This window comes from Ahaetulla prasina, chromosome 3 (genome assembly GCF_028640845.1).
Source record: "Ahaetulla prasina isolate Xishuangbanna chromosome 3, ASM2864084v1, whole genome shotgun sequence".
NCBI lineage: Eukaryota > Metazoa > Chordata > Lepidosauria > Squamata > Colubridae > Ahaetulla > Ahaetulla prasina.
In genome coordinates this window covers 190,502,321-190,523,468 of record NC_080541.1, presented here as the reverse complement: position 1 = coordinate 190,523,468, position 21,148 = coordinate 190,502,321, and the positions used below count along the sequence as shown (strand labels likewise).

The following is a 21,148-nucleotide window of genomic DNA, read 5'->3' as shown; positions in this document are numbered from 1 at the left end:
ACCCAGCTGCTGGAGGAAAGTAAGTACATGCTGCGTGGCAAAGGAAGAGCGGGCGGCGGCTCCGGGACAAGGCTGGTGTTGGAGAATGGTGCATTCCCCGACCCGGTTGAGGCAGGCGGCGAGCAGGTGGCGACTCCGGAGCCTCAGGGAATGGGGCATCCCTGGGCCCTGGCCCCTGACCAAAGGCGAAGGGCGAGCAGGTGGTGAGCGGGTGATCAGTGGGCGTCAGCTCCAGAGAAAGGCCAGAGTTGGGGAATGCTGCATTCCCCGACCCCATTGAGGCAGGTGGCGGCTCTGGGGCCTCGGGGAATGGCGCATCCCTGGGCCCCGGCCCCCAACCCAAGGTGAAGGGAGAACAGGTGGCAAGTGGATGGCAAGCGGGCAGAGAGGCTGCAGCTGCAGGCATCTCGCAAAAAGGGAAAAGGCAGAATAGAAATTTAAAAATTTTTCCTACTGGCTTTTGTGGGGGTGGCTTGGTTGGGGGGGGTTGTGACTGAGTGGGCATGGCTGAGGGACATTGAGTTGGCCATGCCCACTCAGTCACAGGACACACCCACCCACCAAGTCACACCCACAGAACAGGTAGCAAAAATTTTTAGATTTCACCCCGATCCAAAGTGCATCTCCCTGTGAAATATATTTGCCCATGTGTATCTGTTGTTTTTCTTTACACTTATCACAATCAATAACATGGGTCTAAGGCCCAAACCTTAATGTCTCATAAATTATTTGAACAATGTATACAATCTAAAAGAGGCTTAGAATTTAAAATATTCTTTCTCAAATTATTATTTTGATTAAGTGTATCTAAAATGTTTGTTTCCCCAAACTTTTCAAACCAGTATGAACCGTGCTCTACCATTAAATCTAAAGAGAGATAAACCCACTAAACATTACAAGGAATTTTTTCTTTTTTTCTTTTTCATTTTGTCTAGGCCAAAGCAGCTAGGTTCTCGGGCAACACATACTGCATTTTATAGGAAAGAAAGCAAGCTTTGGCCCTGAGCACCTTTAGTAATATGCACTGCATTGTATTATGGTAACTTACCCCAATTATAATTTACTTTATTTCATCTACAGGTGTTTAAAGTACTGTAATTTACTTTATTAAATAAAGTACATACTATTTTCATCTGCGATTTGGCTGAGGTGACGATAGATGTAACCTTCCAGGTAAGATTGGAATTTGGGTGATGGGGAGAAAAAGGCCAGACTAATTGCCATAAGTTCCCAGCCCCATGCCAGACTTCGGTAGCACATATTGTCTGTTGTTTGTCTGATTAGTTGAATGTACAGCTCATCCCGTAAACCCTGAATACTCCAGCATTTGGTGATGGTCATCAAAGCCACATTATTGCGGTCCATTCTGGCTTGCCGGTCACCCATATAGATTTGTATCAGTTTAAATATTTCACAGGCTTCCTTTTTGATGGTATAGTTACTGGTGATAAGCATTGGCTTTTTGATGGAGCCACCATTCCAAGATAACATGTTGGCAATGGAGAGCCTCCGACGAAAGATGCCCTGAGTATGCATATTAAGATTTTTGGAAGCCCAGTCAGTCATGCTGCTTTGGGAGATGGGCTTTCGTATGGTGTGGAAGGGAAACTGATATCCAATGTTGGTTCCAGATTGAACATTATTCTCTTCTTGAGAATGAGACCCTATTGTTCCGCACTGTAAAAACAACAGACAAAAAATCATGGAAAAGGTTTCTGAGTTGATAATTTTCTTTGAACAAAAATGATTGAATTTGGTCATTTTCTTCACCTGGTATTTCTAGTATCTGATTCTGGAAGACTGGATTATGCAGCTAATTTTAGACTATTCTATTTTATTCATTCTAAGAATGTAACTCAATTCCTGTATTACTGTTGTAAGTAGCTTGTGTGTGTGGGGGGGTCTGCTGTAACTTTGAATGCTTGCTAATAAGCAGTCATAAGTCAAGAACGATCTATATCCGACAGCACTACTGTATGAACAATCCTATATATGCAACCAATACCAATTTTGAGTACTGGGGATTTTTCAGTATGTTTGTTAGGTGTGTAGTTTAATTTATTTAATAATATTTAATGTATTATGTCTAGCAAAATATAAGAAAGTTGTCATTTTTGTGAAAATATACCAACATGGTATACGTAGCAAAATCAATAATATTCTATGTACGGCAATAATTTGGCATAAAATGTTTACAATTACAGCATAACATTTTTCTTATTCCCCCTCTCTCTCATCTAGATAAAAAAACTATCTATTTTTGTCTTCTACCATCTACATTTTCAAGTGAAAACCTATAATTATCTTGACTTATTTGTTGTATATTATATCTTACCTAGGAGTATTATTATTGAATAAAACTTAGCAATTGTAGTAAACTTTACATTAATAGTGAACTATTAAACAAAAAGAAGCAATCTTTTAACCATAGCATTAAATCCATATACCTTGTATTATGATCTAGTGATATAGACTAATTTTTTACTCCCAGCATACTATAAAGTATATAAACATGTTTTAATTAAATTAAAAGTTATAATTGTAAGTGTATACCTGACAATTTCACAATCTCCAGGGCTAGAAAATGCCTGACCTCCTGACAATAAATAAATACTCTAAGATAATGATTAAAATAGTTTGATATTAATAAATACCTGTGTTGATAATTGTGCTGTGTCTGATGATGATTGGTTTATCAGGTCGGACACATTCTTTTCTAAAGAATCTATTTTTTCATAAGTTCTCTTCTGTCTCACCACATCTTGCTGTATTGCTGGATCATTTGAAAGGCCTTTACTCTCCATTGTAGGCCTATATAATGACCTGTTACTAGATGTAAGATCATCTCTTGAGTTCCTGCTATTACACTTTTTAAAGTAGTCTGATTGAAACTTAATTTTATTACCCTCTAGCATACTTGTGTTGTCTAGCATTTCTGCATCTAAACTACCTTTGCTCCCCCTGCAGGCAGCAGATCTATTCACTACTGCACGCATCTCTGCAATAAGCTTGTCATTCAGCACAGTAAGTTCACTGTTGCTGCCTACAGAACAAGGTCTTCCCAGGCCTGGAACATGTCGTCTTCCTTTTCTCTTTCTTAAACTTGGAGAAGGACCTGTCGAATATCCAGAGTCTTGCTGACTTATCACTGTAGGATATTGAGTCTGAACACTACTCTGCTGGCGATTATGGACTTCCATATTTTTAAGAACATTAGCTTCTACGACTTTCCATGACTGCTTGAAGCTCTCCCTAGAGCTAAGCTGACCCAACTGGGATTTATCAATGCCATCAACTATCACAGTGGTAGAATGAGTTTTTTTAGATGGCTGGTCAATGTTGACCATGTGTTTAATATATTCTTTTCCCACAGGGGTGTATTCTGTTGTAGAAGGGTTTCTCAAATGCTTTTTTCCACCCTGATGTTGCTGTATACTTGGAGGCTGTAATAATTTAATTGGTTGCATCTTCTTATTTAAGCTATTGCTTGGAGACAATTGTGGAGTTGTCCCATTCATATTTGTAATTCTAATGTCCATATCTGAAGGAGGCTCATCATAAATTGGGGAGTCAATTGATGGTTCATCATATATTGGAGGTGGAGAAGCATATTTGGGAGATGCAGGCAATTTTTGTAACTGATTTCCTGAGGGAGGCTGAGGAGTATACCCATTAGTTAGTACCAGACAAAATCCTCCATTCTCTGTCTTTTTAATTTTCATTGAACGCTTCATCTCTACTGGAGCTGTAGATTTTGGAGTTAATGAGTTTGGGACCATAGACTGAGACTGGGCATATACAACTGCTTTGGGATTCATTGATTCCTGGCTGCTGACTTCTGAATTGTTTTGCAGCTGAAAGGAATTGCTTGAGGAAGAATTTACTTTTCTTAGGCTATTAACTTTGACCAGCATGGCTGCTTTAGTCCCTGGCAAAGGCTGCCAACCAGTAAGGGTATCTCTGTAGGAAAAAAAATACAGCGTTAAAAAATAAAACAAATGAACACAAGCACACACACACATTGCTTTTATCCGCCTACAAAATGCCCCAAAGTTTGAAGCTATATGTATCTTGGGAGAAAGGCAGGGAATTTCACTAATTACATTGCAAAAATATTTTCTATCATAGCTATCACAGAAATATGAGAAATTTGAGAAATAATACTTGTTCAATTTTTTACATTGGCCAGATTTTTTCATGTGCATATTTCTTTTCTGGGTAAATGAAAGTACAGTACTGGGTGAATTTATTCAATCTTCAGTGAAAGAAGTTTTAAATAAAGGTTTAAGCAGTTTTAAAAATTATTTTGGGATAAACAGCAAAAGGGCGATTAGAACTTTAATTTTAGAAAGTTACAAGCAGATTACATGTCCAGATGGATTTGAAATAAGATTTTGGAATTCATTATAAGAATGTTTTCCATGGGAAAATGCTTTTGTTTTGAATTCTCTTTAAAAAAAACATGATGCAATGAGACTGAAGGATTGAAAGTAGAACGAGCTCAAAAAACCTAAAGATTACAATTAAATCTTTATTTTATTTACTAATATGGGGTAAAATATCTTAACAGTGCACTACTTAAGGATATTTTTGAACAATGGACTCAGAAGTTAATTTTAACAGTCCCTGCCTCTTTAGCGAGACTGTGTTTTAAAAGCTATTATGGAAGAGGAACAATTTTTACTGGAGTAAGTCTGAAACTGATCTGAAAAGAGATTTAAAAATGAGACTGCAATAATGATGTGGTAAAAGATGTTATACTGTACATACAAAAGAAACCAGCTGATGTCTTAATAATGAAAAGAGATATACAAATGTCAAACAAAAAGAATGACCTGGATAACTTTTCTATTTTGGTTTTACAAGAGACTTGTTAAAGCTTTGAAAAATTTTATGAGAAGGAACAAAGAAAAAATGAAAAGGAATCAAGATCTAGGACATTATTTGAAAAAATTAAAGATCAAGATTTTAAAAATAAAAGGAAGGAATATAGGTAGTCCTCAACTTATGACCACAATTGAGCCCAAAATTTCTGTTGCTAAGTGAGACATTTGTTAAGTGAGTTTTGCCCAATTTTATGACTTTTCTTGCCACAGTTGTTAAGTGAATCAGTGCAGTTAGGTTAGTAACACGGTTATTAAGTAAATTTGGCTTCCCCATTGACCTCACTTATCAGAAGGTCAAAAAAAGTGATCACATGACCCCAGGACACTGTAATTGTCATAACGCCACCACATGTTTACTGGACCCGTGCCCCTCCTGGTTGGTACTGGCCACGCAGGAGGTGACACGAGGCTGGCTCCAGGGGATTACAAATGCTTCCTTGTTGGAGGGGATCTTTCCGGCCGCCTTGAAAGAGGCGGTGGTGAGACCTCTCCTCAAGAAGCCTTCCCTGGACCCAGCTGTATTAGGTAATTATCGTCCGGTCTCCAACCTTCGCTTGTGTGGTGGCATGTCAATTACCTCGGTACCTGGATGAAACTGTCTATCTAGACCCGTTCCAGTCCGGCTTCCGGCCCAGTTACAGCACGGAGACGGCTTTGGTCGCGTTGGTTGATGATCTCTGGAGGGCCAGGGATAAGGGTTATTCCTCTGCCTTGGTCCTATTAGACCTCTCAGCGGCTTTTGATACCATCGACCATGGTATCTTGCTGCACCGGTTGGAGGGATTGGGAGTGGGAGGCACCGTTTATCGGTGGTTCTCCTCCTATCTCTCTGATCGGTCACAGACGGTGTTGACGGGAGGGCAGAGGTCGACCCCGAGGCGCCTCACTTGTGGGGTGCCGCAGGGGTCGATTCTCTCACCCCTCCTGTTCAACATCTATATGAAGCCGCTGGGTGAGATCATCAGTGGTTTCGGTGTGAGGTACCAACTGTACGCTGATGATACTCAGCTGTACTTTTCCACACCGGACCACCCCAACGAAGCTATCGAAGTGCTGTCCCGGTGTCTGGAAGCCGTACGGGTCTGGATGGGGAGAAACAGGCTCAAGCTCAATCCCTCCAAGACAGAGTGGCTGTGGATGCCAGCACCTCGGTACAGTCAGCTGCAGCCGCGGCTGACTGTTGGGGGCGAGTCATTGGCCCCAATGGAGAGGGTGCGCAATTTGGACATTCTCCTGGATGGACGGCTGTCTTTTGAAGACCACTTGACGGCCGTCTCCAGGAGAGCTTTTTACCAGGTTCGCCTGGTCCGCCAGTTGTGCCCTTTCTAGACCGGGATGCCCTATGCACGGTCACTCATGCTCTTGTGACATCTCATCTGGATTACTGCAATGCTCTCTACATGGGGCTCCCCTTGAAGAGCACCCGGAGGCTCCAGTTGGTTCAGAATGCGGCTGCGCGGATGATAGAGGGAGCCCCTCGTGACTCCCATGTGACACCTCTCCTGCGCAGACTGCACTGGCTACCTGTGGCCTTTCGGGTGCGCTTCAAGGTTTTGGTAACTATCTTCAAAGCGCTCCATGGCATTGGGCCAGGATACTTACGGGACCATCTACTGCCACCGATTGCCTCCCACCGACCCGTACGCTCTCACAGGGAGGGACTCCTCAGGGTGCCGTCAGCCAGGCAGTGCCGACTTTCTGTGGGGGCTCCCACCCTCTGGAACAAACTTCCCCCAGGACTTCGCCAACTTCCTGACCTTCGAACCTTTCGCCGCGAGCTTAAGACTCATCTATTTATCTGCGCAGGACTGGACTAGAATTTTAAATTTTAAATTTGGTTTTAATGGGGTTTTGCTATTTTATTGTGGTTTTAATATTCGGCCGTATTTAATAAGTTTTTTAAATTGGGGTTTTAACTTGTATTTATATTTATGTTTTACTTGGCTGTAAACCGCCCTGAGTCCTTTGGGAGATAGGGCGGTATAAAAATATGATTAAATAAATAAATAAATAAATAAATAAATAAATAAATAAATAAATAAATATGAGTCAGTTGTCAAGTGTCTGAATTTTGACTTGTGAGCATGGAGATGCTGTAGTGATCATAAGTGTCATAAGTTATTTTTATTTTCAATGTCCTAACTTTGAATGGTCAGTAAATGAACTATTCTAAGTCATGGAGTCCCTGTATGAAGTTGGTTTCTTGATCAAGGTTCTAAAGTTACTAAAATTATTTATACTTGTGATGAAGAGAGAAGTTATTTCTTTTTATATTTCTTTTCTTTTTCTTTAGTATATTCTTATTTTTATTTCTTTTGTATTTTTCTTTCTTTTTTTGTACTATTTTTTCTTTTAGTTTGTGGTTAGTTGATATTAGTTTTTATATTTTTAACTGTAATTTTAACAATCATTTCTTTTTATTGATCCTGACTGTATTTGTTATACTCTATTCCCTTTTTATTATTTTATGTTGCAGGTCATTGGACAAATAAGTATTATATAATTATTCCAACTTTAAGCCACTTTAAGGTAAATCTTAAGCTATAAAAAGTATATTTGAGGAAGGAAAAAAATAGAAATAAGATGGGAAGTTAAAGCCACATGCGCACACAAAATTCAAATAAAATCCATCCAGATTGAGTAATGGAATTGTCTATTTTATGTAGTTAAGATCAAGTCCTGCTTTTATTTTTACTTCCAAGTAGTATCTTCAGTGCTATTAGAATGTGAAGGATAACTGCAAGCCTTCTTTCTAGAGAATGACTGCTGCTCTCTGTCTCTGATTCACCAGTCTAGCCATCATTTCAGAAAATTAACTAGTGGCTGAGCAGTTCTATGGTTAAATGATAAGCATGACTAGTTTTAGAAGGAATTGTATGGTAGAGGCTCTGGAGAAAAATAAAAAACGAATTTCCTCTATTTGAGCTTTTCAGCATGAGATGATTTACCAGATACTTTAGATGGCACTGTTGTGCTACATTGCAAACTGCGTATGTGTTATAAATATCTTCTTGAATTTTGGACAAAACTCCACTGTCTAAGTTCTGTGCTGAGAAAAAGAAAATATAAAAGGTAGGTAGAAAACATTTTGAGATAAAAAGGATTCTGCAGCATTTCTACAAACTGTCACCTAATTCTCCAAATGCTTGCAATTTTTGATTTGCAGTTGCACTATAATCTCTACAATCCATTTAATGCTGCTGATTCTTTAACTGACTGTCTGATAGATGTTCTTAAAAACACATATAAAAATAAATTATAAATTACACAGGCAGTGAGGTTGGTTATCTTATATAGGAGAGCTTCGATATTAGAGTTTCTATCTCTCAAAAATATTGGGATAAAGGCAATTTTCAAGCTTTTACTTGCACAACATTGTCAGCCTGCCATCTTTCTATTTTAAGCACTACTTTTTTCCTCCTCTATTAAAGTTGCTTTCTACTAGCTTTTTCAACCTATCATGTTGTTGTAATTGGAGAGTTATTCATGCAACAAATTGACAGGTTAGAACAGATGCATCCCAGTACTAATAGGAGAAAGCAGAGCTGCCTGCATCTGTAGTTCTGTTAGGTCTTGCCAGCTTTCTGTTAGAAAAATAGTGTCATAGGTCCAACCCAAGATATACTGTAAAAGAGCTTGTGTTATGCATGATTATTCAGGTGCTGCATCAGTTTTGAATAGCTGCCTTTGTTCATTATCAGATGATAGTCAAAATGTTATGGACAGCTGTTCAAGTGGATTATATGAACCTTCCATATTAAGGCTTTCTAGTATTTTGTTTGTACTTCTATCTCAGTTGTGCTTTATCAATATCTTACCATATAGTTCTGTTTATTTTCCTTTAAGCAGGGCAGACAGGGCAGTTCCAGGCGCAATATTATAACTGGGAAATCCAATCAGGAATACTTGCCACATGCTGCAAATATTATCAGTGCAATGACAATGGATATATTCTATATATTCTACTGTTTTCCTAGAAATAGTGTGGAAGTAATTTGCCACTATTTTCTTCTGATCTGTTATTTCAACTTCCCAATCTAGTCTATAGCTTTGGAATTTCCTGATGCTGCCCATCCAAGTATTATTATTATCTCTGACCATGCTTAGCTTTTTTAGGATGGAGGCCCAAATAAAAAGTAACATTTGAACATTATGTGATTTTAACAAGGGCTTGATATAAAATCATATATGAACATACAATACACCTAGCCACATGACATATAGGTAGTCCTTAATTTACAACCATAATTAAGCCCCACAACTATGGTTATAAGTTGTAGTGGTCATAAAGCAGATCGTCATGTGACTGTACTCAATTTTACAATCTTTTTTGAGGCAGTTATTAAATGAATGTGGTGACAGAATTGCAGTCAATAAGCATTAATGTTCACTATGGGACAGTTTTTGCCAGAAACCAGAAGTAAATGTGGGCTGGTTGCTGAGCACCCAAAATGCAGCCATCTGATCACAGAGGGGAGGCAACATTGGAACTTTGAAACTGATTGTAAGTTGCTTTTAGATGGGGTCCATCATAACTTCAAACAGTCACTAAATGACTAAGTTGAAGATTACCTGTATATGCTATGAAAGTTTTTGATGAAATGCAACTACATCCCCTGTACAATTCTGTGCAGAGATCATTGCCAGGATTTTTTTTCCCATTTATGTGATATATTGGCATTGAAAACAGTTTTAAGAGCCCAACTTTGGGACCAAGGACTGATCTTTGTCTGATTTTCAAATCATAGTTTTCTCTTTCTGTGAACTATCGAATGGAAGAGGAGCAATCCTTCCTTTTCAGCAATGTGGAAATAAATTATTTTAACTTTATTATTATTTATCTCTATTTCAATTTATTTCCAGATGCAACAGAACTATAAATATACACATTTCAAGTCAGCATGGTAATTATATATGCTTGGCAAAACTGTTCTATGCAATATTGGCCAATAAAATCAACAACAGTTATAATAGTTATTCAGCTCCTGCACTTTATCTCTGAAGTTGTAGTGAATTTACCCCATCATTCAAGGAAGGCTAGTTCCCAAATGGGAAAATATAAATTACTTTTAAGGAATACAGTGTGTTCTATAATCACATGAAGGGAATGGCAATAAAAAAGCTGATTCTAAGTTATCTTTGTTCTTGGCAATGCAGCCACTTAGCTCTCTTAAATTTTAAGCCTTAGAAAAAATACAATTTCTTCATTGCAGTTGTCTTCAAGAACTTTTAATTTATAAAGAGTTAACACTGTAGATTTTAAACTATGCCTGAAATAACCAAATTAAAAATATAACTATGGGTAAAAAAGTGATATCTCATGAACATTTTGCAGGTAGTCTAATGATATCAGGAAATTAGGTTTCAAGAAAGCTTCTTTTATCTTATTGCCCTTCAAATTGTTGGACTATATCTTAATTCACTGCTAGCCAATGAAGTCATTTCTATTTTTCTGGCATTAATATTATTCGAAACAACTAGAATTTGTAAGATGACAGTACTGCAACTTTTAAAAGCTTTTGAAAATCTTATGTTAGAGCTTTCCAAGTCCTCTAAACATCTAATATTCAAACATATAACAACTCTGAAAGAAATACAGGAATCAGATTTAAGATATATCTGACACACAATGGATTACACTTTGGAAGAACCCAGCATTATGAATGAAGAGTAGGGGAAATCACTAAGATGGGAAAATTATTAAGAGGTAGTATTATGCCCGCATAAGTAAGTAAAATTACTGGGAAAGGCTCAATTAAATGTTGGAAGCCTCCAGACGTCCACGCGGCTATCGGGAAGAGAAAAAAACCTGAAAAGCCGCTCTTCGCTCTACTTGCCGGTAGAGCTGCCACTGCTGCCGCGCTACAAGTATTTAAGAATGCAGAGCCTGCAGCTGGAATTAAGGGCTCTGATTTCCGCCTGTAGCGCCTTCAGCGGTCTCGGGCGTGAGCCCTTCACGCTGGAATGAGGCAATCCGGCTAGGAGAGCCTCCAAGGTCTTAAAAGAAAAATAGACCTATCAAAAGGTGAAAAAGGAAAAAAGTCTTTAAAAGTTTTTTAAAGGGAAAGAAATAAAGATTAAAATAAAAGTAAAAGTAAAAGAACCCCTCTAAGCAGCTCAGCTAAAGAAAAAACATCTAACAGTCACGAACTGAGTCTGAAAGATGGGAAGCGGAAGGAAGAGGAGGAGCTTCTCATCTGGCAGACTCAGTCATCATCGGGCATGAGTCACGCCCATCCTGACTGCTGGCCCTGCAATCGAGGAGAACAAAGGGCATCTATGTGCACATACAGTGGTCCTCTGAAATTGTACAAAGATTCTGATCAAAAATGATAAGAGACATTAATAGTATGGATATAGAAAAATTTAGTTATGGTTCTGAGATATGTTTACAGACATTATTTAGTGAGGCAAGATAACTGTTCAATTCATAATGATTTAAGCAACATAGAGATATCAGTTTTACATCTTCAGTATTAAAAAATGAAGAAAAATTGTTGTGGTGGAAAAATTAACGAGATGTGTTAAAATGAGAGGATTAAGATATACTAGAAAGGTTATTTTGGTTTTGGTTTGTGAAAAAGTAATTCTTTCTGCAAAGCACAATAGGCCAAATTCCTCTTTTTGTTTATCCGAATGTGTCCAAAAGCTGCTACTGGAATCTTGGCATGTTTTTAGATCTTTTTAATATATCTGCTGACTTTTAGAATCAGAATATCCAAAAACATTTTTTTAAAAAAGAAAATACTGATGTTTCAGGCAGCAATTCTATTATGCTCTTCTGTTTGGGAACAGAGACATGTAACATTCTTTTCTTGGGAAAAGGGAGTATGACTTGTGGCTTTGTTCCTATGTAACTACAACCTTATGGCAAGCAGCAAAACTGAGAAGTCTGGGTGATTTCAATTAGAAATACTATTTTAATCAAGAACTAAGAGTAAAGTTATTTGCTGTAAAATTATTTTTGTCAAATGGCAAATTTTTAAAAACTGGATACTCATTAACCCTTCCATTGATATTTCTGAGATGCTAACTGGCTTGCAGCTTGAGGCTGATATCATGGGCTGAGAGAGACTGACAGACCCAAAGTCATCCAACTGGCTTTCATGGCTAAGATGGGACTTGAAATTATAGTCTTCCACTTTGTAGCCTGCTGCCTTAGCCACTAAATCTAACTGGCCCTCTACTTATTTATTTGTTTTTTATACTAAGTAGCCAAAACTATTTCTCACCTTATGAGTTTCATTTTAAAACCAGGATGTTTCTCCCTCTTCTCTATATAGCTATAAAAAGAAAAAAACCAGAGAAATTTGAAAATGATTTACCTTTCAGTTTCTGGCCTCTTCTCGAGACTGATGTTGTCTTTATCCTGAAGAAGAGCTATCTGGATAGGAGTATTTCGTCCCTCACTACTTGTACTGTTCCTATGCTGTGATGTCCTGAAATCAGACTGGGAATTACGTTTCATGGCTTGGAGCTGAGCTAGTGGCACAATGTCACAACCCTGAGGCCTGTGCCACACAGTCTGCTGAGTGATGGCATTGTAATAATAGAAACGATTATTGTTTTGATCAAAAAGTTCCCACCATTGGTTTTCATCAGACTGCCGAACTCTGAGATTAGATGGTGGATCCCAACCACACTCTCCAGTTGTCAAATTGACGTACATTCGCTCCCTAGAACGGGGCTCAATAATTTCTACCCAATCGGAGCTGAAATAAAAAGGAAATACATAGTTAGTTCCATCAAAACCACAATACTTTATCCTAAATGCAGAAAAGGTTGTACATAGGACCAGTGGCTACCTATTTATAAAGTTTGAGAGATCTGCACCATTCTGGTGGATTATATATCAGTAAGTATTTAGATTAAGTTTCTAAGATTAAAAATGTTCTAAACATGGGTAAGAAATGTTTATTTACACCAATTTTCTATTACAATATTTGATAAGATCCCAGTTCTATCCTAAGAATTGCAGCATCATAAAACACATGAATGTAACAGAGGAAATTTCATACTTTTTTTTTTGTAGTGGCTCCCCACAAAATTTCGAAAATCTTCACCATGCTGCAATTTTGTGTAGCCAATTCATAAAAGTTGCTGTTGTAATTTTCAAGTTCAAATATCCAACATACAAGATTTTCTTGCATATATATCCCTACCATTTAAATAGCATAAACTATATATTTATTGAGGACTGGAGGACTACAGGAAGAGTTATCATTAAACAGTATTAACAAACCGGAAAAAGGGGCAAAGGTTCAGGAATTAATGCCTCAGAAATTTTAAATGCAAAACCATTATTCTCACAAATCTAAGCATTTTCATCTGAATGCCATGGCTTTTTCATGGTAATTCTCAATATATTCAAAACAGGCATTTTACAGTATTAACCAAGTCTCAGAAAAGAACAAAGAGTTCCCTTTTGAAATTCTATAAACAAACATTTAAAAAAAAAGTATTTGCTACAGAAGATACTGCCCTCCCTTCCTCTCTCCCTTCCTTTCCTTCCTTCTGTGTTGACCCATGGAGAATGTCTGGACAACTCCCAAGCAATTACTATTATTGACTATTCTACTTTTGTACATTTCTTATCCTGAAAGAGCCCAATGAAGAAAAAGTGTAAGAATGATTCAACCAAACTATTATCAGTAAAACCATAAGAAAATATGACAGTAGAAACAAATTTATTTCTCCAACACATGTAGTCCTTATTTAGTGACTACAAGTGGGAATTGTGAATCGATCATTAAGTGAAACTGCAACTGTGCTTATTATCTTACTTCAGTTTTCTTTTGCATTATAGACTTCTGAAGATCATAAATGCAAGGATTGGTCACAAATGTACTTTTTCATCAATCGGTTGGTATCTGAGGCAGTCGCTAAACAATAACTACCTGTCTTCTATTTTTTAAAAACCTGTATGATTTAACTTGAGAATATCTATCTGCTTTTAACAGCTCTCTGTCTAGACCAACGTTTTTGACCTTGGATTCTTAAGATATTTTAAAACACGTAATTAGACATAAAACTACATAATTAGAGTTTCTGATCAGTTTAGGAAAGAAGTCTAAGGTTCACATTTCTACATGGGTTTTGACTGGGCTCCTCTTAAACTGATATCCTCCAAAGTGTTTATTTTGACATGTTCACTAGTTACCTGAATTTTGGAAACTCATGATTTTACTGACAGAATAACTAATTGAAGATTTTAGCATAGCTTACGGCAAAGACTCAGGTATAGTAAAACATGATGTTTTGTTACACATGAATCTATATATAAATTGAGATCTTGGTTGGTTATGCTGGTTTGGAATGCCAGGGCAATGAATATGTAGGAAAGCTCTTTAAAAAAAAGCAAAATATTAACTAGAGTGTTGCACAAAGTTATGTACATTCCATCTCTAATTTACAGACTTACACTTTTGATCAAGCACAGCACTCATGAAAACAGCTTTCTATATTGCCCCTGCCTCACCGAGGGTTAAGAAATTGGTGTGTTATTTTCCTTTGTTTACAATGGAAAGCATGAACCCTAAAATCAAATTATTGGACATATTATTTAAACAGAAGTAATGATCTATTCAACCCTCCTTAGTCTGCCTGAAGCTCGAACACAAAGGAAACAATTTCAGATGCTTTGGGGAGCCTGGAAGCACTGGTAATTTTTGACTCCCAAATTACTTTAGACCTTTAGGTCACTCTGACCTTTAGGGCAGTCTGGAACAACAACAAAAGATGCATCAGCAGTACTTTCCTTGAGAAGCATTTGCAGGCAGGAGGGTTTTCAGTTGTCCCTATGAAGCAGTTTGCCCAATTTAAGGCCATTCTCTCTGAATCTAATGGAAGGATAGTACCATAACAGAATAACAGAGTTGGAAGGAACCTTGAAGATCTTCTAGTCCAACCCCTGCTCAAATAGTTGTCCAATCTCTTCTTAAAAAAACTCCAGTGTTGGAGCACCCACAACTTCTGGAGGCAAGTCGTTCCACTGATTAATTGTCCTAACTGTTGGTTAATTTCTCTTTAATTCTAGGTTGTTTTTAGCTTAGTTCTAGGATCTAAGTTTAACTTTGTACTAGGTTGGTTCTAGATTAGTGTTTGAAAAGCATCCATATCAATTAAAAATAGGAGAAAGGCAGAGAATGAATGTCTAATCCTTATTCAATATCAAGCCCTCTCCTCACTCCAAACCCTGTTCTGAGGATGCAGGCAGGGAAAAAGTAAGTTTTGTAACATTCCTGCATTCTCACTTTGATGTCCCTAATCACCCACTTCCTATTGAAGATACCTTGGGGTGGGGGTAGAAAGGCCAATTAGAAAAAGTAGGTTTCTATGGGTACTGAAAAAAATATTGGAGAAGATGGGGTGCATGAAATAGATACGTCTCCTGTTTCCTAGCATCTGGATGTTTCTTCTAGTGAATCAGATATTCTACTTTGATTGTCCTATTCCACTTTGAATTCTTTTTCTTTCCAATAAAGATAGGAGATTTGAAGATTGGTTTGTAAGATACCAATGAGCTTTTGTGTTGTTTTTCTATAACTGACAATAATTGACAACTACTTCCAGTTACATAGTTAACTATTGAAGAAGCTATAGGACTCATTGGAAAGGACCCTGATGTTGGGAATGATTGAAGGCAAAAGAAGGGGACAACAGATAATGAGATAGCTAAATAGTATCATCAATACAGTGGGCATGACTTTGGGCAGATTCTGGGAGGCAGAGGAGAACAGTGGTCCTAGCATGCTGTGGTTCATGGAATTGGGAAGAGTCAGACATGACTTAGTGACTGAACAATAACAATCCACTGAAGAAGCTGATGTGAAAGAAAGAAAATACAGAACAGCTTTTCATCAGCTGTTTATCTTAGTTGTTCTTGCTTTCCATCTAGGGATAGACAGCACTGAATAATTATGTACCTCTTCCAAGTTATCTGGAGTGCCTTGCTGAAATGGGTCATCTTGCAAACAGGTCTTTAAACTGGTCAAATAAAGCTAGTTCATTCCAGCTAATATTTCTCTCTAAAGTAATGTTGAAGCATGCAACTATAAATGCCTATACAGTATTTTGCAATTTATATTGTTGCTTTTCTGGCAGAGTCTAAAAAAGGCAGATCTCCGTTTAAATAGAAAATAGATTTAATTGTCCAGAGTAGTGTTAACAGAGTCAATAATAGAAACAGACCATTTTGCAATTCCATCTTTCAAGAGTCCTCAATTAAATCCCATTTCCTATATCTTCTGGGTGATTGAGAAAAATGGATAATCTGAGTAGATGCAGGCCACCTGATTCTTATGCTGATGCCACATACTCTCAATCCATTCAGCATTGAGTTGCATAGCAAGAGGCTAGTTCACTATGACCAGAGGCCGTAACTTTGAAGCAAGTTTGTTTTGTAATAGAGGGAGTAAGGCTTAGTTAAAATTATTGCTTTCTAATAGCAGTCCGGACTGGAAATTATTAAACTTGGAAACAACTTCTGATCAGCAAGGTTTCACTCAGAAACAAGTTCTGATTAGGATTAGGGTTAGGGTAGTCCTGATGGCGCAGTGATTAAAATGCAGTATTGCAGGCAAACTCTGCCCACAGCCTGGAGTTTGATCATGATGGGACTCATGGATAACTCAGCCTTCCGTTATTCCAAGGTTGGTAAAATGAGGATCCAGGCTGTTGGGGGCAATAAGCAAATAACACTTATATTGTAAAGGGCCCAGAGAGTACTGTAAAGCACTATGGGGATGGTATGTAAATCTAAATGCTATTACTATTGCTATTAGGAAAATGTATTAGGTTAAGGTAACAAGACAAGTTAGGGTTAGGGTTAGGGTTAGGGTCTGGAACCCATACCACATTTCTGACATCAATACAATTGAACGTGTCCAGAAATATTTTACAAGAAGAGTTCTCCACCCCTCTGAATACAACAAAATACCAGACTTGAAATCCTGAGTTTAGAAAATTTAGAACTACACCGCCTTCGACATGACCTGAGTTTAACTCATAGAATCATCTATTACAATGTCCTTCCTGTCGAAGACTACTTCAGCTTCAATTGCAACAATATACAAGCACACAACAGATTTAAGCTTAATGTTAACCGCTCCAATCTTGATTGCAGAAAATATGACTTCAGTAACAGAGTTGTTAATGCCTGGAATAAACTATCTGACTCTGTGGTCTCTTCCCAAAATCCAACCAAAATTTCAACCAAAAACTGTCTATTATTGACCTCACCCCATTTCTAAGAGGTCTGTAAGGGGCGTGCATAAGAGCACAAGCGTGCCTACCGTTCCTGTCCTATTGTTTCCTTTCATTATATCCAATTAATATAGTTATTACATACTCATACTTATATATATGCTTATATATTGTATAGTTATTTCATGCTTATGCTTATATATACTGTGTGACAAAATAATAATAAAAAAAAGTTAAGGTAAGAAGGTTAAGGTAATAAGACAAAAAAACCAATAAGTACTGACTTTCAAGCGGAATATTTATATATTGCCAAATTAGAATGGGAAGGTTCTAGTTTTCTTTTTGACATAAAAGAGAAGAACTTGTCTATTTTGAGAAGAATGGCAGATTATATACGTTTGATTGTTTGACTGCTACATTTCATATCAATCTGAAAGCTGACTCAATATGAAAGTACCTTCAAATCTAAGAATGTTCCTCACTGATTTAAAAAAACACCTTTTCATTCACTCTTCTAACCGACATATTTCCCTCATATATCTAGCTCATTTGCAAAAACATTATATATCTTTGTTTTACTTTTTTAATTTCTAAAGCCAAAATAAAAAACTTGTGTTCAGGAGAACTTTCCTTTTTTTTTTTTCTGAAAATTTATCAATCTGGAATAAAGATGTTATCATGCAATGAATAATACTTTTTACTTCTTAAATAATATAAACAATTTTCTTATACATTCATAAATATACAAAAACTCCATACCTTGGGATGCGTGTCTCTATTTTTGAAACTTATATAAGCCAGGAGTCCTGATTGGATAATACACTTAAGTTATTAAGCACTGGCTGACTTGTATCCATTTGTAGCCCTGAAGTATTGCATAAGCCTTGATGCAAAAGAGTGGTACTTATCCACTGGGAAGCTGATGATTACTAGAGTCAATTCAAATGGGTCACCCCAGGCATCTTATCAATCTCAATGGACTCCAGGACTACTTTAGGAGTTTCCCTGCAGCCCATGATGTGATTCACTTCAGAATCTTGTTGACTTTTGCAAAAGGGAGGTGACTTTTTTTTTATTTGGACAAAATTGCCTCCGAGTGACCCCTTTTGTGGAAGATTGTTAAATGACAAGGTAGAAGTTACAAAAAGCTCTGGAAGAAACATATTACCTAAACCCTTTTCAGTAAGAACTGAGGCAGGAGATGGGGATAGAAACTGCATTTCACTCTTATAAATGACATTTCACATCACTGTCTTATGCCTAGTATATCTAACAGATTATACTGTAACTACTAATGCAGCATACAGTGACAAACAACATGTACAAATGCTTGTATATACTGATTTGTAGCAAGCATCTTTCCATTGTTCACTTAGAAGATTGACAGTAAAAGAAAGAGTGAAGTAATCAATAATTTTGATTCCCCCTTTGCTTTAGTCTTCCCCAAAGGGTAGCAAAAGTAGCTTTGTTTGAATAGCCAATTCCACTTAATGATTTACAACTCCTAATGAAACATCTGATAAAAGTTATAGCCATGGATTGCCTTTACCCAGTTCTGGCTGGTGTGCCAATTGCAGCTGTTCTCAGAACAGAAGGCACTGACAATTATTAGTCTCTGTCATTTTGTGATGGCACTTCTATAATTTATTTTACACAAATCTGTATACTCTTGAAAATTACCCAGAAACTACAGTTGGTACAGAACGTATCTGAACACAAACATTTTCACTTTTATTCAAGATGTAGCTGTTTTGAGAGATTTGGAGGGACTGGTTAGTCAAAGAGATATTATGGAAGGATGGAAAGGGCACTGATTATCATTACTGTCAAAAGCTGGATTGTTGACTACAGGTAGTTCTCAACTTGCGACTGTTTGAAGTTATGAAAGACCTCCCTGGGGTGCTTACAGCCCGTTCTGAAGTTTCTGTGGCTGAGGATACATCACCACCCCCGTGATGATGTGATTGCACGTCAGATGACTGATAAGTTATAGGCATTTGCAGCGTCCCTCAGTTATGTGTCTGTGTTTTATTACCTTTGCTATTTATTGCAAAGCATTCAGAACAGGTATTTGATGTTACATAGGAAGGCAAACAAAGCACAACTTGAATTGTTAAAGCAGGCATGTCTTTGCACAACTGTTTTAAATGTTTCACAAATATATACGAAGAGAATTATTTCATTTGTGCTTTTACACATTGTGAAAAAAAAATTTTTTTTTTTAACAATGTTAGCAATTTTTGAACTTCCTGAGAAGTTACATACTCTCTTCAGATTTTTCAGCCCAATTGGGTAAATAAAATTTAGGGCTGAGAACCCTTTTCTACCCCATTACTGTATTTTTCTCTTGCAATGCTACCTTTTTAGAAAATGAATTGGGAACCATTAGTTATTTTCAAACTGTTTAGGGCCACTCTTCGAACTATTCCTGTTTCTACTTATCCCAGGTAGATGGAATATTCTTTTGGGGGGGGCACCAAAGGAGTCTAGGTCAGAGATTATTTACAACTCTATCTGTATATTGTAATTTAGTAAATGCAGTTAGATTATATGATTGGAAAACATCCTGCATGCCACTTCAAAGTCTGAGGAGAGGCAAAGTACTGCTGAGTACTAGGATGAAACTAGACATAAAAATTCAGAATTGTTTAATTTAAGAAATCACCTGTTATCACTTGCAATTCAAAAATATTTGCAGTAAAAGGAATTGCAATTCTAAAACATTTGCAGTAAAAGGAATTCAGGACTAACTTTGAAAAGTAAAGTCAGAAACAAGAGTTTAAACAAGGGCAGAAAACTTGTTTTCCTCCTGAAATTCTGGCCCACAAATTCCTTTTAACTTCTCAATCTGGCAGTCAGTTTGTTTAAAAATGTAACCCTAACCTACAAAGCATTAGGCTGCATGCTGCATGTTTCACTTTTCCCCAAGATTTTTTATTAAAGTTTATTATAATATAAATTACAAATGAAAATAATGATTAGAAAAAGAGGAAAGGGGGTTCAAGGTAAAAAGAAAAAGACACATTGACTTCTGACTATATTCACTGCAGTAAAATACTAATTACAGTTACAACCTCAATTTTTTACATTAGATTTCTAATAACTGGAAGCCATTTCTATGACTACAAAATTATCCAATCCTAAAGTCAGAATTTTGTTTTTTACATTCTATTTCGAGCATAAAGTCCAGAAATTATTTCTAAATGGAAACAAAATTGGATAAATTCTTCTCTTTGTTTAAAACAGTTTGCTTTGTCACCTCTACCAAATCCACTAATTTTTCCATCCATTCTTCCATTGTAGAATAGAATAGAATAGAATTTTCATTGGCCAAATGTGATTGGACACACAAGGAATTTGTCTTGGTGCATACACTCTCAGTGTACATAAAAGAAACGATACCTTCATCAAGAATCGTAAGGTACAACACTTAATGATAGTCATAGGGTACAAATAAGCAATTTGTGGGAATTACATATCTTTCCATCCACACCTCCTGAATTTTCAACACTGTCAGTATGTATGATAACAATGATCCAAGTTTTCTTTCAAGCTTTTTGATCAACAGCCTAAGTTTCTAGTTTCAATTTTATATTCATTTTAAATGTTCAGAGTATTTCTTAAAGATTACCATTCTTAAAATACAGTTATTTTTAAGGTAACTTTTTGTGAAGTTTTTATAAACGTTTTCTTTCAAGTTGTAATTCATTATCAACAAAATAGAATCTTTCTTTTCTTCAGAATATCTGTTGAACAGAAGAAACATTTCTCTTTCTCAAAATCTTTAGATATTTATTTTAGGACAGCTGGATCCATGTGGTCAATCTTTAATTCAATTTTGAAATGAAGATCCAGAAATTGTTTTTAAGGCTTGAGGTCTTACCTGAAACTCTTCTTTTTTTAGTTTCATTAGGACAATTTTGTTTATATCACCTTCACAATGAACACACTTACTACCCATTCAATATTTCAAAAAATCAACTTTGTCACTGTTTTTTGTCATTGAGGAACATTCCCAATGGTTTGATAAGTTTTTCTACTTGGTTACATCTCTAGCG

The 21,148-nt window shown here is 36.8% G+C and overlaps 1 protein-coding gene across 4 annotated transcripts in view; it reads right to left on the bottom strand.

Annotated features, from left to right (window-relative positions):
* Positions 1-21,148, bottom strand: part of LOC131194584 (rho GTPase-activating protein 39-like) — a 104,157-nt gene that overhangs the window by 15,196 nt on the left and 67,813 nt on the right. For all 4 annotated transcript variants that reach the window (XM_058175734.1, XM_058175737.1, XM_058175736.1 and 1 more), the window contains exons 2-4: positions 12,212-12,598; positions 2,655-3,960; positions 1,125-1,677 (exon numbers count right to left, since the gene is read on the bottom strand). In XM_058175734.1, coding sequence (XP_058031717.1) covers positions 1,125-1,677; positions 2,655-3,960; positions 12,212-12,598 — 2,246 coding nt within the window. The remainder of the gene's footprint in view (positions 1-1,124; positions 1,678-2,654; positions 3,961-12,211; positions 12,599-21,148) is intronic.